The sequence below is a fragment of the Stigmatopora nigra genome, chromosome 20, assembly GCF_051989575.1.
Source record: "Stigmatopora nigra isolate UIUO_SnigA chromosome 20, RoL_Snig_1.1, whole genome shotgun sequence".
Classification (NCBI taxonomy): Eukaryota; Metazoa; Chordata; class Actinopteri; order Syngnathiformes; family Syngnathidae; genus Stigmatopora; species Stigmatopora nigra.
The window spans coordinates 3843840-3861325 of NC_135527.1; the positions used below are offsets into that span (position 1 = coordinate 3843840).

At 39.8% G+C, this 17486-nt stretch overlaps 1 protein-coding gene and 1 non-coding gene across 2 annotated transcripts; one reads left to right on the forward strand and one right to left on the reverse strand.

The window, feature by feature from the left end:
* Window positions 1-12272: 12272 nt before the first annotated feature.
* LOC144213941 (general transcription factor II-I repeat domain-containing protein 2A-like) lies at window positions 12273-13109 on the reverse strand. The gene is made up of 3 exons (XM_077742666.1): window positions 12717-13109; window positions 12330-12596; window positions 12273-12283 (listed from the first exon to the last, which is right to left on the reverse strand). Exons 1-3 carry the CDS (start codon window positions 13021-13023, stop codon window positions 12273-12275), a joined length of 585 nt encoding a protein of 194 aa, XP_077598792.1. The 5' UTR covers window positions 13024-13109.
* Window positions 13110-15955: 2846 nt separating this feature from the next.
* trnal-aag (transfer RNA leucine (anticodon AAG)) lies at window positions 15956-16037 on the forward strand. The gene has a single exon. It is a non-coding gene; the product is annotated as a tRNA-Leu (tRNA).
* Window positions 16038-17486: the final 1449 nt, after the last annotated feature.

The window sequence follows — 17486 nt, forward strand, 5'->3', positions numbered from 1 at the left end:
CAGCCTTCCAAATTCAAAAGGTGACAAAAAAAGAGAAACATTATTTGCTAAGATTCAATAATAAGAGTAAAATGAATTCATTACTTTGAACAATGACGAAATTAATATTTTAAAGATTGTTTTCTTTCTATAGGTGTGTTAATATGGTAACTTGTCTGAAATTAATGGTAAATTATTTTTATCTTTCTGATGTTGAAGGGGATAATGGGTAGAAATGTAACTAGATTTTTCTTTTATGTATAACTATCGGAAATATTTTCAGTAAGAAAGTTTTAAAGGCGATGATACACAAACTACAAAGGGAATGTAATGTTAAATGTTTGCAAAAAACAACTAGATTGGGGTATTCATTTCAAACAACTGTGATACACATTGTTGAATGAATTCTTGAATGATTTCTTGATTAGCATGCATTATATGTGGCTTAATTGATGTAAAGATTACAGGCTTAATATATTAATCTTCACAAATGGGGGGGTGGTTCAATTCTATTAAAATATATACTGTTCGTCTTACATTATTATATATTTGCTCACAATGAAGATCGCTTTGCTTTACTAAGCTTAGTAACATTGGAAAAGTCATTTTAGTATATCTGCTTGCAACGGAATAAATCCTTTCCTCCTTTGTTAGACGAAACAGGAAGGATAAATCCTCTTAGAATGCTGAAATATGAAGAACTTTTGGCTCTACATGTTATTCATTTGGTTCCTGGAAGCTAATAAACAGGGAAAATATGCGTGTAATGTGAGAAGGAACCCCGGACAGAGAAGAGTTGGTTCGATTCTCTCTTGCAAGAATTTTAGAGAATTGTCCCGTCGCTTTGTGCGTGCATTTTGGAATGTTAATTTGTGAACCTATCATACCACTACTAGGATCCAAGGGTGAAGAGGTCATCCTGCCTATAACTTCCCACCAAGTGCTACTGTTGGAATTATATATTAATATGGTAACTAACAACAAGTATGCAACTTACTAATACATTAATAACTAAGCAAATGAAACTAAGGCTGAACCACTATATATGATTAATAGTGTTTTTTACGACTTCACGTGTGTGGAAAATAGCCGCTTGATGAACCATGTATGATTTATTGCGTAAATAATTAACTATCTATGCTTTATGGCGTAGACGCTGATGTTGCTTTTTCAGTTCTGTTTTCTTTAAATGACCAATGTGTGAACTTTAGTTTCACATTCCTTTTTCCAGGTTTGTTTGTGTTCCCAGAAGTTATGGCCCTTTCTGCTTACAGAAGGAGAAGTTACTGTCGACAGACATGAGCTAAAGGACGACCCATGTATGGGGTCATAAGGGGCTTTCCACACACACATCATCAGAGGGGCGGAGATCATTACTATATATATGCTTTGTAAAATGTATTGAGTTACCCTTCTAGTCCTCTTGCTTCGGTATGAGGTGTTGGGTCCGGATCTGTTATATAGATCTGTTATATAAAGCCACGCCTTTTGAACAAGACTCTGGTAACTTCTTCCATTTATGAATCAAAAGAACTTGTGGAAGTAGAAACAGGCTAATATTGAAATTAGCTAACAGCATTAACACATTTTCTACATCACTACTAAGACAATCACTCATTCCTTCATCTATGCGCCGAAGTGCCCTGTCAACTTGATGGGGCGGGACCTTCTTATCAAGATGTGTCCTGTCATCAAATGCAGCCCAGACGGACTAAATCTACACTTTCCAGATGGACACTCATCCTTTTGCAGTCCAGATTAGTCTTGGAGTTGTGGAAGCTGGAACACTGTGTCCAGTGTTCCAGCTTCCACAACTCCAAGACTCTCCTGCAGGGCACCAACAAGCAACTTCCCCAATCTTTACTGACAATTACTGGGCTCGCATTGACACCGACTACGACGGCTGGAAACAAGCCGAACGCTGCTGGCCTTTGTGGCTGCCGTGGGTATCGTACCTACGTACCTAAGACTTGGTTTTTGATTGCTTGCATTGCACGCTCTACTATGATAGGCAAGGTAATGAGATCTATACAGATTTGTTCCTTTGACATGAGACTGTTTATCATTTGCCGCATCTCTACTTTGTATAATTGATATCTACAAGCACTGAACGGTTTCTTCAGACGAGTTTCTCCGACCCATGGTCCAGAAAATGCACAACGCACATGCACGGGCAAAAAGAGGACTCTCTGGGTAATGAAGTATACTTGTGCACACAACACCGATAGCCAATGGCACCCTTTCTCAGAATAAAACTTCATTACCCACAATCAATATGTGGGTAGGCTGAGCTGTTGAATTTCCTGTTATTCTTTCCTTAGCCTTACCTCCTGCGATCACTCATTCAAGACTACTTTTCGTTGGCAAGTGGTCATGCGTTATCCTAATATCTAAATACTGTTGAAACCGTCCAGCGACTAAACGTCCGAGTACCCAAACGTCCAAGTACGCTCTCTCCACCTCCTCTCTCTCTCTGTCCCTCTATTTCCTCCCCAAAATCTGTCTAATTGTATTACAAGTAAACACATTTTAGTACTATTAAACCACTAGTGTTGGGTCTGAAGTTACAGATCCCCATACTTACCAACCGTGCACAAAGGAAAAACGAGGCATGAGACTGTGTTATATTTTAAAGCAACCGCGCGGCTGGGGAAGGTTGGAGGCGCGAGTCCATTATGGACACGCACTCGGCTCTGCGGACTTTCTCCCCTCCCAAGTCCCAAGTCGCGCTTTTATTAAGTTTCAGCAATGATGTCATGGAAAAGGTACAACAGTCACTGAGACATGTTAAAGACATCATTATGATTATTGACAGGTTGTTTTTTGTCATAGGGAATTTGTATGTCACGAATCCTTGCATATAATCTCTCAATCCGTGTCACGGTTAAATGTCATAGGGACCTTCAATCAATATTACAATCATCAGTGTCACCACCATCATAGGTGTACTAGGTGTGTCACTAAGTGTCACTGTTTGGCTGCGGATTTGTCATAGAGCCAATAGGAAATATGTATGTCCTTTGAAATGCACTTGTTAATGTTTTACGCAACTTTACATTCCCTCCTGTAGTGGATTTAAAAGGACATCAGACTAAAACAATTAAGCCTTCTCAGTATTACATCACTAGTAGATTTACAACATTAGAACCATTCTCAGGAATTGGCGAGAACCTCTTGGACTGAGAATGGAACTGGGAAGAAGCAATGTTCTCCAACTATGGCACACACACCTCCATTCCTGGCTGTTATCAAATCTAGGACCATCCGGTCTTGCAACTCCATTTCTCTAAGGGCTCTCAATTCATCTGCTATACCTTGTAGGGCTTTGACAGTTTAGTTAGTGAACCCTCATGTAACACTTCAATGTCCAAGTTGGGAAATTAGTGACAGAATTATTTTCGGGGGGGGGGGGGGGGGGGGGGGGGGTGGACCACAACTTATGGTCACCAGGCACTGCCCCAAATTGAATCACGTGGTTTGACTTGCACCGACTTTGATCTTATATATCTTATCACCATTTGCATCCAACACTTCAACTTCTACAGTGAAAAACGGTGAACAATATTCGCTAAACATAGTAACCATCATGTCCAGCACAATCTTTGCCTTAGTCGAGTCTGTGGCTGTGCACTCAGACATTTTTTGTCATCAGAGTAATTTTTGAGTGATCTCCAATGATGATGGGAGGCATTGACAGAACAACACCATTGCTATCATAAATAACAGGCTACAAAGGCTTGTCTTCAATAATATGGAGGGAAATGTTTCAGGTGGCTGTCAGTCTTGTACAGGCTCATGAGTTGGGTGGCTGTGTATTCTTTGAGCTGGTTTAGGGGCTTGAAGAAGATGTCTCCTGGTGGTTCAGCTGGATACGTGAAAGGACCCTATCGCCACCAGACTCCTCTTTCTGCAGATGTTTTGATGCAGTTTGTCCTGGAGCTCGATGAAGCTATCGTAGTGTTCCTGCGTGAATGTGATGTTCCTACATCTGACGCTCCCGCTGTCTTTACATCACCTTGCTCACGGCTGATTATCTCCTTCTCAGAGGTAATTTCTTCTAGCTCCAGTCGAAATTCGAAACATAGTTCGTCAAACTCCTCATCAGTATAGGTTTTCCCCAACGCTTTAGAGAGAAGATCTCTTTTTACGCCAACAGTCGGCATGTTTTCTACTATCCTTCCTCTCTTCAGCCACGGTGAAAAGGACCCAACCAGACACCTGTAGCTGCCTGCAGAGGTGCCTGACTACACAGGCGCGCACATATTTTCTTGGTTCTTTGAATTGCTCTTTTCATACGACTTCACTTTCCTCTGTGACAGCAGCACGGCATAGTCTCATTTTTCAACTCGAATCTCTGGGGGGCGGGGTATTCAGCCACACCCAGGCTGCCACTGATAGTACAGTCACAGTGATGAGGGTGGCAGCGGATTTCATTTTGGCTTCTGTGTGATGGTGTAAAAACTATGAGAGGTCCAGGTTAGGTGAAGGGTGCTCGTGGCAGGTGAGCAGACGTCAGATGATTTTTTCACGGACAAGGGTTTTGGAACCGTCCGACTTCCAGTCTACTCAGAGTCACCGATGTCTCGAACTACTTTGACTTGGGATTGGTGAATCCACGTCGACCTCTCAGCAATTTATTACTGCGGTGGGGGTGGTGAGTTGGACCACGAAGGGGCCTTCCCAACATGGCTTGGACTAGGACTTCTTTTTTGTGACTCAAGGTCACCAGACTTCACCACCTCCTGCAGTGTAGACACAAGGATCACGGCAGCTTACATGTTCTTTGGACAAGTTTATCGGTTTCTTGGTTTTATCGTACCATTTGTTCGCTCCTCAAGTCCCACGCTCTTTTGGACGTTGCACTTGTTGTTGTTAGGCCACCCAGGCGTCTAAGGGTTACCCTCAGCTGCGCTAGAGCTGGCCCTTGAACGCGGATTAGTTCTTCCGGGGGGTAGCCGTTGGTGGTATTTGTTGCATCCGAAGGCGGCGACGGGCGGCCGCTCAGGAGACACCTCGCGAAGGTTCCAACTTTGTCTCCCTGTTGCACTTGTTTGGGCCTGAGGTCATCTTGCACATTGTAACAAATTAAACAGTTCCTACAAAAATTTTAAAGTAGGTAATTAGACCTCTGGGACATGGAACACATGCTCTGCCATGTACATCCTCCCTCCTGTTGAGACATGGCTTTTTCCATGGCCCAATATTGGAATAAATTATTTGGTAGGCACGGTAGGCCTTTAGCTGTAAATAGGCCGTCTGTAGATTGTTCTGCTTCTTCATGTATTCATGCATCTTTTCTTTCTGTGGTGCAATGTTTTCAAATCAATTAACAGATTTAGATCGACTCAGTTTTTTTTGTTGTTTATGCTGTTTGGTAAGTGTTTTCCGCTGCTGCTTTACCTGCTGTATTCTGTCGTTGTCTTCAGCGCGTGCTTAACATTTGCTTAACATTTGCTTACCGCTATGTGGTTGGGCTTGAAACCCCAATGAACAAAATCACAGCAATCTTACTTATTGTATAACTATAGTTTGTAAAAATTTAAAATCCTGTTGGGTTTATTCTGTTTTACTATTATAATAGTTATATTAATTCATTTCTTTATTAAATCATTCTCTTTCTATTCTCTGTATTAATTCATTACTTTGTTAAATCATTCTCTTTCTGTTTTCAAAAGTGTTGCGAGGTCACGAGTATTGCCAAGTCATCTTTAACCTGGACGGCCTGTTCCAGGATGGTTATACAAACAATCCACCCAATCTGGGTCCTTGAGATTTGGTGGGCCCTTGGTGACGAGGCCAGGGCTATTCGGCCAATAACAAGAATGTTGTTATCGTTATGAAACCATACACTTCGGGTTTTTCTGTATGAAACCATTATATGATTATGATTATATTATATGATTCTTAGGTCAAGGAAGTTGTATAATTACTCTAATCTAAATGTTGTTAAGTCTAGTCTCCTGTTTTTGTTATTGGTAAAATACTTTGATTGTTATTGTAGTCCCAGATGTTGTTTTTACTCATACGTGATGGAATGATCAACAACTCTGTAAATTGTTTTGATTCATGACCATAAGAGTGGGACGAAAACGTCTATTCGAGGAGACGTTCGGAAGTTGTAAGGTGACACTTGCTGTAACGCTCCCCTTCGGAGGCTTTTATCTGTTGTATCCATTTCTATTTAATTAAATGTCAATAATTGAATAAGATGTCTTCCTGCAGTTATTGATAAATACGGACGAAGGTAATTATTAATGAACCTAACATTTTGGTCCTTCGAGCCGGATATGAACCAGCGACCTAAGGATTTTTTTCTTTCTTGCCAAGTAGGACACGTTTTTTCATTTGTAAAAACACTTTTCCCCAAAAGAATGGTGATTGAGGGAGTTGTTAGACCCCATCGTATTTTCCCTTGTCTGGTAGGTTATCCTAATCCTTTGTAAGATGGTTTAGTCTCAATTGAAACCATATGGAGACGTCAAACCCAATATAAAAGAGTTCCCTATAGTTTTATGGTATTGCTTGCTGAGCAATAATCTTTTCAATTAATATTGGTGTTTCCCGTATTTTATTAAGTCAGAAAGTTTATCTTACCCGTCCCCTCAATGTTTCAATTGAGACCACCCTTTTACCAAAGTAGCTCCACATAGTGCTTGCCTTCTTTACACTCCATTAACAGCGCCCAATTATCCCCCGTTTGGAAAATCCCTGTTTCAGAAATAAATTTCACAGGTTAATATGTCAGTCCAAGCTTTCCAATCTTGACCAATTTCTGCAACAAGCCTTTTCCCAATCTTCAGTTTTTTGCTGTTAATGTACCACACATATTTCCCACCATAGATTGACCCCTTGTATGGCAACCGGGACGTCGCCGAGTCCAAATATATATTTTCAATTTGGAAATTTGATTTAGTAGGTAATGTTAATTAAATGTAAATGTGTATGTTTCTCGGTTTACCCTCCCGTAAGAAGGCGTATCCTCAATTGAAACGCCTTCGCCTTTTTCTCCAACTGGAGAAAACAACCCTACTGTGGAAAGGAATAGAATCACATTCATCATTAATCTCATTGCCCCAAAAGCAATAATTGTTTTCAACATGACTTTTTGTCTTTGTTTAGGCATTTTTTTTCTCTTGAAACGTTTCAATTTAGACAACCTTCTTACTGTGGGAAAGGTGCATCCGTGTCCCCTTTCAGTAACAAGGACCCTCCCACTTTGCGTTGCTCCGATGTTTCTTCTTTTATGCTGCTTATCAGCATCCAGTCTTCAAGAATCACCGTCGCTTCGTCCGTTTCCTGTTGAGAAGCAAAATCTCCCTCTGATAGTCTAAATTTGGTGTGTTTTTTTCTCTGACAGATTTGCCTCATCATCCAATTGTCATTGTGTAGTGAATAATAACAATTTGTAAGGTCTACCAAACAGGACTTCATATAAGGTCCGCCAATTGTGGATGGTAGACAACTATTATATTAACAAAATGGGAGCCATTATCGCTATAAATAGTTTCTGGAATTCCATATCGTGGAATGATATCCATATGATCTAATAAAATAAAATAAAATCTATATGTATTTTTTTGAAATGGATATGTGGGTATGCATATAGATTTAAACCCTAAACCTTGTAGTGCCGTTGTAGCAAGGCCACCTCCCCCTTGTCGAGACATAGGTCTTCCCTTGACTCAAGCCCAAATTATTTTCTTTATTGATCTTTTATTGATAGATTATGTCTCGGTGGTCTGCCAATCAAAAAACACAAAAAGACAAACTATCATTCACGCTCACACTCATAAAAAGAAGAATTTAGTGTGTTCAACCAGTCTAGCATCCATAATTTCATTTTGTGGGAGTAAACTGGAGTACCCGGAGAAAATCCACAAATTCTCGAGGACGCCATGAATACCCCACATTCTGGAAGGTCTGGATCCACCCCGCATTCATTAGTAGATCCCTTAATATACACACCCCCACTCTAGCATTTTAACCGTTTGTAAAAAATTACCTTCAAGTTTCACACAAAGTTATATCCTTTTTAATGCTATCAGTTTAGCTGTTTGTTCCCCGAATTGAGGTGGCAATAGTTTCACATCTAAGGTTTTTATTTTCACAGCCGCCATGACCTAATGGCCCCCTATCAGGTTTTTGGAAAATCCCAATTTCCTCTAATAGCATGCCAATCACCTTTTAATGCGGCCATCCAATTTTGTTTCCACTTGTTTCAGGTGATAAGATAATCTCCCCCATTTGTAAAACTAATTCATCCACGCCTAATTTATACAACATGACGCCTATGGCCTTTATTACGTCGCCTTGACTCCAAATTCTATGAACCAAGATAACACGCCGAATTTGTAAGCGAATTTCGCCCATCCCATTTTGTTCATAGACAACCCATCTACCTAAAGCGTCACTTGTTTCAAAACATGAAAGGCCCCACTAGAATTCGTGCATCCAGCGCCAAATAGAGCCTATTTACACATTTGTCTCAAACTTGTTTTAGATATGGGGTCCCCAATTTCCCAAAATTTCCCAGAATTTATGTACTACCACATCCTGTCAAAAACCCAAATCGACTAACATAACCTGTTTCTAAGCCAGATTCTGGAATTTGGAGAATTTCTCCTTTCCCTCCCTTATCTAAGCTTGTTATTGTCACTCGTTATCACTGTAACATTCAGGCGTATTAACCCCATCGTTGCTAAAGTTCTAACCAATTTGCATGCCCTTAAAGCCGTAAAAGCAACGTTATTTGGTTGTATCAATTGACCAATGCTTATCCAATCCGTAATATCCTTAAAGTCATCAATATGACCTGTGACAAAGCATATTTCCTCCCGCCAGGACAACAGACAATGTTCTTTCAAGTGCACTTTGAAAAACATTCCATGTTACTCCATTCTTAGGGAAAAAATGCTCATCCTAAACCAATTATTTTATTTACAATTCACCTAATTATTTGGATGAATGCCATGAATTTTATCATGCCACTATTGCATTGTAAATTTCCCATCTGATGTCGTTAACAGCCAAATAATTCAATACCTACTATACTTTGTAATTCACCTCATATGATGTTTACTTAAGACAAGAGTCATTTCCCATAGCCTGTTACCAAAACAAAAATCTACAACAATTAAATGAGAGAAATCAACCTTTTGTTAGACAATTCCTAATTACAAACTTTAATGTTTTAAAAACCTTATAGTCACCAATATACCATAATTTTGTAAATTTTTGTCATCCTGGCCTTTTTTTTTTTTTAAAACAGCCAACCTCCTGGATTAAAGTATTTTGAATAATCAAAAAATTCTGAAATAGTATTAATATTATTTTATCCTCCAAAAGCTAGTTTCCTTTAACTAAGAGCCCTTTGAAATCCACAATTGCTCAAAAATGACTATTTTGGTCTATTTCCCAAATCCAAAGCTTTTTACCAAATCAACCTTTTACTAAACAGATTTTCTATCCTCTTAATACATTTCATTTTAAAACCCAAAATATCAATGCGAAAGCATTCGCATAACCTTGCATTTCTTGCAGCCCATGTATTGTTCTTATTCTGAAAAGTCCAAACAGAAAACGCAATTAGCCGTTAACTATGACCTCCACTCTTGCTGCGAAAACAGCATTCTTATCTTATGTTTACAAACCAGCTTTTTCCCTGTGCCCAAATACAACGCTTTTTAGAGAAGACAACCATTAAAACGTCAAATTAACCCCTCTTCCGATATTCAACTACATCACAATATTTTTCCAAGACCCCATATATCCAGAATATGCATGCTGCAAGCACAACAATATGGCAAAAACCCATTTTCTGCCCTCAAGTTTGCTTCAGCACCCCCAAGGCCAATTATTATTATTATAATGTCTTCACGGAAGGGATCACAAAATTTTAGTCGTTTACACGGTCCGAACGCTCCCGAAAGCCCAACACAGTTAAATCGTCTGCCCCGCGGCCCACATGTTTCACTCCCATCTAATCAGCAGCCGCTGCACCAGAAACACTTCCCCCGCAGTTGACACATTTTTTTTTTTTTTTTGGCAAGTCTAGAGCATAATAAAAACACAGGTGACATTCCCTGCTAAACATTTAAATGATCATTTTGTATATATTCTTTTGTCTTTTTAAACACCATCTTCCCGTTAGCGGACGGGATCAAAAACCAAGCTGCAATAAGCCATCACATTGCTGTAAATTGACAGTACATATAGGTTATATTAACAAAGCACCACCAGCACTTGGAAATAACCATTCTAATTGTTGTTATACAAGCCCAAGCATCACAAAAAAACCCAATTTATTGTAATCACAAAACGTCATACCCGGATTAACCAAATCAAATACCAGTGTCCCCATTAATTTTCTAGCTCCCTTTATTTTTGTTAAACTTCCTCCGCGCCCGTCACCTATCTCGGTAAATATTTTCCCCATCAGCCGCTATTTTTCCTTACCAAACAGTACTTTCCCGCCGCCACGGTCTTAAATATATCCCCGTTATCCGAGGGAGCCCCCACTATTTTCCCAAAATAGTATTTTTAACTTCTCCCCGGCCTTATTTCGCCATTAGTGTCTGTGGAACAAGCTGTTACACTTTTATCCACTCACATATTATTTATATATGTATATTACCTCCATTAGTGTCTGTGGAACAAGCTGTTACACTTTTATCCACTCACATATTATTTATATATGTATATTACCTCTATGCATTAGTGCATATATTATCCTGTATTTTATGCATTTTAAGCTGGCCAGCAAACCCATTTTTATTTATCCATAAATATAGCTGTGTAATAATTTTAAAGCGCTTTGTCTTTCCAATTTTTTCCAATCCTTACAAGTTAGACGTATTTTTTGGATCGTCATCCAAACCCGCCTTACAACACGTGTTTCCCATATTTTACTTTTTTGTAGTGAGTTCGTGTGCCTCACAGAGTTAACTTTATTATATCTATTTTTATTATTATCACTCCTTCGACTGTATTTCCTAGGCTTATCTTAATTTTACTGCAGAAACCACACAAACAACATACAACGTATATTCGTGCCTACCCTTTAGACACAGGACACTCCCCGGCCCCAATATTGTACCTCTAGTACAATATATTCGTGCCTACCCCTGAGACACAGGACACTTTCCAGCAAAGTGCCCCACCGTACCTGCCATTGACTAGTATAAACACAGGGTTTTATCGCCGTCACCCAGGACGCGAAACCAGCCCAACAATGGGCCTCACATACAATGTCCCTTTAACGCATTTGGAAACACCTTCACAACATGCAGACATTAATGTGGACTTACCCGAGATCCATCAGATGTCTCCCTCCAGCAGGAAAAGTCTTCAACCGCCGAGAATCCAGGCGCCCCCGTCGAAAAACTCCGGCCCACCAAGGGTTTTGAAGACGCCGTGCGCACGATCACTTACCAGATGTCGAACAGCAGCGCCTGGGTTCTCGCTCCGGTATATTGATCTCCATCCGGCTCGAAGGACCAAAATGTCAGGTTCATTAATAATTACCTTCCGTAATTATCAATAACTGCAGGAAGACATCTTATTCAATTATTGACATTTAATTAAATAGAAATGGATACAACAGGTAAAATCCTCCGGAGGGGAGCGTTACAGCAAGTGTCCCTTACAACTTCCGAACGTCTCCTCGAATAGACGTTTTCGTCCCATTCTTATGGTCACAAGTTACAGAGTTGTTGATCATTCCATCACGTATGAGTAAAAACAACATCTGGGACTACAATAACAATCAAAGTATTTTACTAATAACAAAAACAGGGACTAGACCTAACAACATTTAGATTAGAGCAGGGGTGGCCAACCAGTCAGAGACCAAGAGCCACATTTTTTACTGTGTTACCGCAAAGAGCCACATCACACACATACCTTTGCTCAGCCAGATTTATTGTCACACACCAGCATAGTAATGACATAAATTGACTCCTACAGTACTAACAGCACTGGCCAGTCATTATAAACAATGAACATTGTGTGCACTGTCTCACACAGACAAACTCTCAGTTCAACCAAGTCCACAAAAAAAAAAAAATAATTTACAACAGCGTTTTTCTTTTACTGTGCATGTTATTTAGTGCGACTTCTGGCATTCCTTGCCTTGAACAATCCTCTTCAAATCTGGCTTGTATTCTGTTGTTGCCACTCGAAGCAATTCTTTCACATGGGTGTCAGTCAGAACCGATCGATGCTTTGATTTCACGTGTTTTAGGGTAGAAAATACAGACTCGCAGACGTATGTTGACCCAAACATTGACAGTATCTTAAGCGCAGCCTGTTTAACATTGGGGTATTTTTCCATTGGCACACTTTTCCAGAACTTTTCCAGAACTCAATGGTCCCTTCTCTTAAGGCAGGTTTCAGTTGATCCTCCTCACAAAGATCGATCATCTCCAACTCAGCCGCAGCCTCATCTGTGACCAGCAGGGCTTTCAGACAGTCCGTCTCAGCATTAAATGGGTCGACGAGAAACGTAATCTGTGGCCTTTTCAGTTGTAGATCACGGAACCGGGCCACAAAGCTTTCGTGCAGGTTTTCAACCAGTGTTGCATATCTGGCTCTTTGCTTATTCAAGGCGGCGCTAGTGGCTTTTAGCAAAGTGGGGAAATGCGTTAAATCTCCCTTTTGAATATGCGCCTTGAACAGCTTCAGTTTGTTGACAAACGCAAACACACTTTGAACCAGGTCAGGCAGCATTTTTAACTTACCCTGCAAGGTCAGGTTCAGTCTGTCCAAGTGACACAGCATGTCGACCAAAAAGGCCAGATCCATAATCCACTCGAGGTCCGAGAGCACGGGATAGTCCTTGTCCTTCTCTTCCATGAACAGTTTCACGGCATCCAAAAGCTCAAAGAAGCGAGAGAGTACCTGGCCTTTTGATAGCCACCTCACAGTGCAGTGCAGCGGCAAGTCACCTGGAAGCCCTTGGTCCAGTGCAGCGATGAGATTCTTGAATTGCCTGTGGTTAAGCGCATGTGTGCGGATGTAGTTGACAATTTCCATCACAGGCTTCATGACGTTGTCTAAATTCAATGATTTAGACACGAGTTGCTCACGAGTTGGACGTCTGATACCATTCGTTTTAGTTTGTCGTTTTCAGGAGACAAGATTTCAACAACGTCACCGAGGCATTTTTTAATAAACTCCCCTTCATTGTATGGCTTTTTGGCCCGTGCAATGTTCCAAGCCAGTTGATACGATGCAAGCGTTACCGTCTCTGAGTGCTTTGTAAATTTTTGCAAAATATGTGTCTGCTTTTCTGCCTGACTTTTCAAAGTGGCCAACTTGTGCTTGTGAAGTTCAGTCCCTTTTGGAAATTTCTTGGCGATGTCAGCATGGAGTGAGCTGAAGTGGCGCTGAAGATTTGAAGCTTTGAAATGCGCTAATGACGCCTGGCATATAAGGCAGAATGGCTTGCCATTACGTTCAACAAAAAAATATAAACTCTCCCACTCTGTTAAAAACATCCTGTGTTCATCTTCATATTTTCGTTTTGCTGTGCATTTTTTCCCTTCCATTTTGAGAGCGAGCTTGACACAAATTGTTTACTCAAATCTGGGACACTTTGAGGTACGTATTTTCATCCCAGGCAGATGCGCATTTGACGAAAATACCGTATTGAACTCAAGCGAAGCGCACACGCAAATACAAATAAAACACAAGCGTTACCGTCTCTGAGTGCTTCGTAAATTTTTGCAAAATATGTGTCTGCTTTTCTGCCTGACTTTTCAAAGTGGCCAACTTGTGCTTGTGAAATTCAGTCACTTTTGGAAATTTCTGGGCGATGTCAGCATGGTGTCACGCAAAAAAAAAAAAAAAAAAACTTTGATATGGACGTAAGAGCCGCATGAAACCGGCTCGCGAGCCGCATGCGGCTCGCGAGCCGCGGGTTGGCCACCCCTGGATTAGAGTCATTATACAACCTCCTTGACCTAAGAATCATATAATATAATCATAATCATATAATCGTTACATACAGAAAAACCCGAAGTGTACGGTTACATAACGATAACAATATTCTTGTTATTGTCCGAATAGCCCTGTCCTCGTCACCAAGGGCCCACCAAATCTCAAGGACCCAGATTGGGTGGATTGTTTGTATAACCATCCTGGAACAGGCTGTCCAGGTTAAAGATGACTTGGTGTGACCTCAACACTTTTGAAAAACAGAAAGAGAATGATTTAACAAAGTAATGAATTAATACAGAGAAAAGAAAGAGAATGATTTAATAAAGAAGTGAATTAATATAACTATTATAATAGTAAAACAGAACAAACCCAACAGTTTAATAAATGGAAAAAACATAACATAAAACACTGGCTTGATCACTTACTAATACAGAAAAGAAACATGCAGCGTAGCGTGGCGTCAAGTGAACGGCATGACAAACGTGGAAACACAGGGAACCTTCAACAAAAACCATAATGCTCAAATAGCCAAACAAAACCTAATCACCTAATTAGCCACGGCTGATAACCATCATGACATCATGCCAGGATGGGCAATCAAGCCACTCCTGACAGTGTGAGGTTAAACTAGTTTTGGGATAGATGTTTATCAGTCTTCGATTATTGATGCCTCCAGCCAAATAGCAGGGGTATGGATCGGTATTCGATTTTTTATGTCTGGGCTCATGTAGCTGAAATGCGGGGAAATCTTCAGGCATTTGAGTAAAAGTTGGCTTGAAGATAACAACAACTGACCTGTCTGATTATTTCCCCCTGTGTTTTAATGGTATGTTGTTTTGTTGTAGAGACCGATTGAGTGTGGGGTTTGCAAGAGACAATAGTTAACATGTGAGAAAGAACATAATGTTTAGTAATGTTTGTTTACTTTTTATGTGTGTGCATGAATGTGCGAATCTCGGGTGGAGGACATGTATAGCCTTTAGCAAGCTACCTTCGGCCGCCATTATACTGTTAGCATGATAGTCTGCAGTATATGACGGTCGTAGCAAAGGAAGCTTTGCTATTGATATTTCACGAGCCTCGAGTAGAGCACATGTAATAGCATTAGCAACGTACCCTCGGCCGCCATTAGCGTTAGCATTGTGATGTGTATGTGTGTATGACGGTCGTAGCAAATGAAGCTAATCTATGTTATTGAGATTCCTTTGTTTCAGGACTTTACAAATTCCGAGCAAGAACAAATCCTGAAGGATTGTCCGACACAATGGTCGTCTCTAGAAAAAGTGGTTGAAAGAACATTGTCTCAGTACGAAGCACTCAAAAGCTACTTCGCTAGCCATGCGGATGTTGAAAGGGCAGGTAAAGTGAAAAACATCCATGATCAACTTCAAGACCCTTTTACTCTCCTCAAACTCCACTTCCTCAGCTTCATCCTGCCTCAAATAAATCAATTCAATATTGTGTTCCAAACAGTGGCATGTATGATTGGAGATTAGCTACCAGAAATGGAATGACTCTTAAAGAAACTTTTGGTGAAATATGTGAAAATGGAACATGTCAAATCTGCTGATAATTGAACTGTGACAACTGTTGCTCACAAGTGAGACCCTAATTAGAGCAGATAAAGTCTGCTAAATCATGCACATTGGCTTACAATAGGAAGCACTGAAGGCACAGTTTGTTGCATTGTAAACTTTTTAAATTGAATAAAAAACTTTGTATGCAAATTACCTTTGTTATTTCTATTACACTGTCTGGTTACCGCGAGTAAACATGCGTCGTACGGTGTTTGTAAGGTTTTTGGTGGGTTTTTAAGGGGAATCATAATCATTTAAAAGGGAAGTTATCGGGAGAGGTTGACAGGTATGCTAAATCGAAAAGCTACATTTTGATAAAAGGTTGGGTAATTTCAAGGACATTTGCTTTAAATGTTACATTGTGTTTGATCTTATTTCAAGTAACAAATAACACATTTCAATATTTAAATCTAATGGTTTGTAAGGTTAATTTTCACAATTTGTTAATGCACAATCCCCCAGGTAGTGTGGCCGAGCGGTCCAAGGCGCTGGTTTAAGGCTCCAGTCTCTTAGGAGGCGTGGGTTCAATTCCCACCCCTGCCAGTGGATGTTTTTTATTTTTTATTTTTTAGGATGGAAACTATAGAGAAGTATTTCTTACTATCTTGTGTATTCTTTCATTGCCTTTAAATAAGGTGCATCTGTATGTGTCTTGAAATCAAACGTATAACCTTCTTGGGTCAAATTGAGAGAATAAAATAATTTGCAATGGCAGTCGCTCCGTTGCCGGTAACCGGTCAAATAGTCCCGGGGGCTATTTAGCTAGTGACCGGCCAAATAGCCTATATGGCCCCATATAGCTATTAAGCCGATGTGACAGTATATATTATTCAATTCTATAGTAAACCCTTACCCTCCTTTCATATTTTCACAACTTGTATCAAATAATAGTCCACTATCTCAGCATTATATTAATATTGTGATAGGTTCATTAATAATTACCCTTCTTTGTAATTATCAATAACTGCAGGCAGACATCTTGTTCAATTATTGACATTTAAATAAATAGATTGGATCACGGATAAGAACCTTAAGGGGAGGTACATCAAGCAACAAGGATTTCTCCTTCACTCCGAAGCATCTCCTCGAATATACATTTTCGTACGACTCTTATTGCCATGAATCAAAACAATTTACAAGGTTTTTGATTGTTTCATAATGCACAAGCAAAAACAACGATGATAAAATTTAGTTACATATCTATCCATTGTAGTCTCTCTTTTCTCTCTAATTGTTTACTTTAAAAATCTGTAAGAAGGTTTGTTCTCAATTGAAACGCTTTCACTTTTTATGGAGACAATAAAACCAATATAAAAGTTCCTTATGGTTTATGGCATTGCTCCTCGAGCAATAATCTTTCCAATCAATATTGGATGCTTTCCATTACGTCTGATCACGTCAATAATCTTATCTTACCTGTCTCCTCAAACGTTTCAACTGAGAGAACCTCCTTACAGTGCAAAGATGGATCTGCATCATCCGCTATTTTCATGTCTGCTGTTTGGTCAGCAAGAGCTGTGCGGACGTTCTCATTTTGGGTTGCTCGTGCGTCTTCTCCATGTTTCCTGTTGAAAAACACAGTCTTCTTCTGCTAACTCAAAATTAGTGCGTTTCTTTAAAGTTTTTCTTTTATACAGATAGCCAGATTAGAGTCATCCTTCAGCTCCAATCGTGTAGTGAATAATGGCGTTTGGTATGGTAACGAAATATGGAACATTTTGTCAATTCAGTCAATTAATCTGTTAACACAATTTGGATGCCATTATCCTTATACATCAATGGTACTTTGGAATTTCATATGATGCACTGTTTTTGTTTTTCTCAGTGCTTCAAAATTTCGCATTGCAGATTTGTTCCTCCAATCCAATGCATTATCATCAAAAAATTTCTTTGGACTAAACTATTTTCCTTGATTTTTCATCGCCATCCAAAAAGGCTTATTGGCGATTTCAGAAATTGATTTCAAATTTCCAATCCTTCGCTGCCATCCCT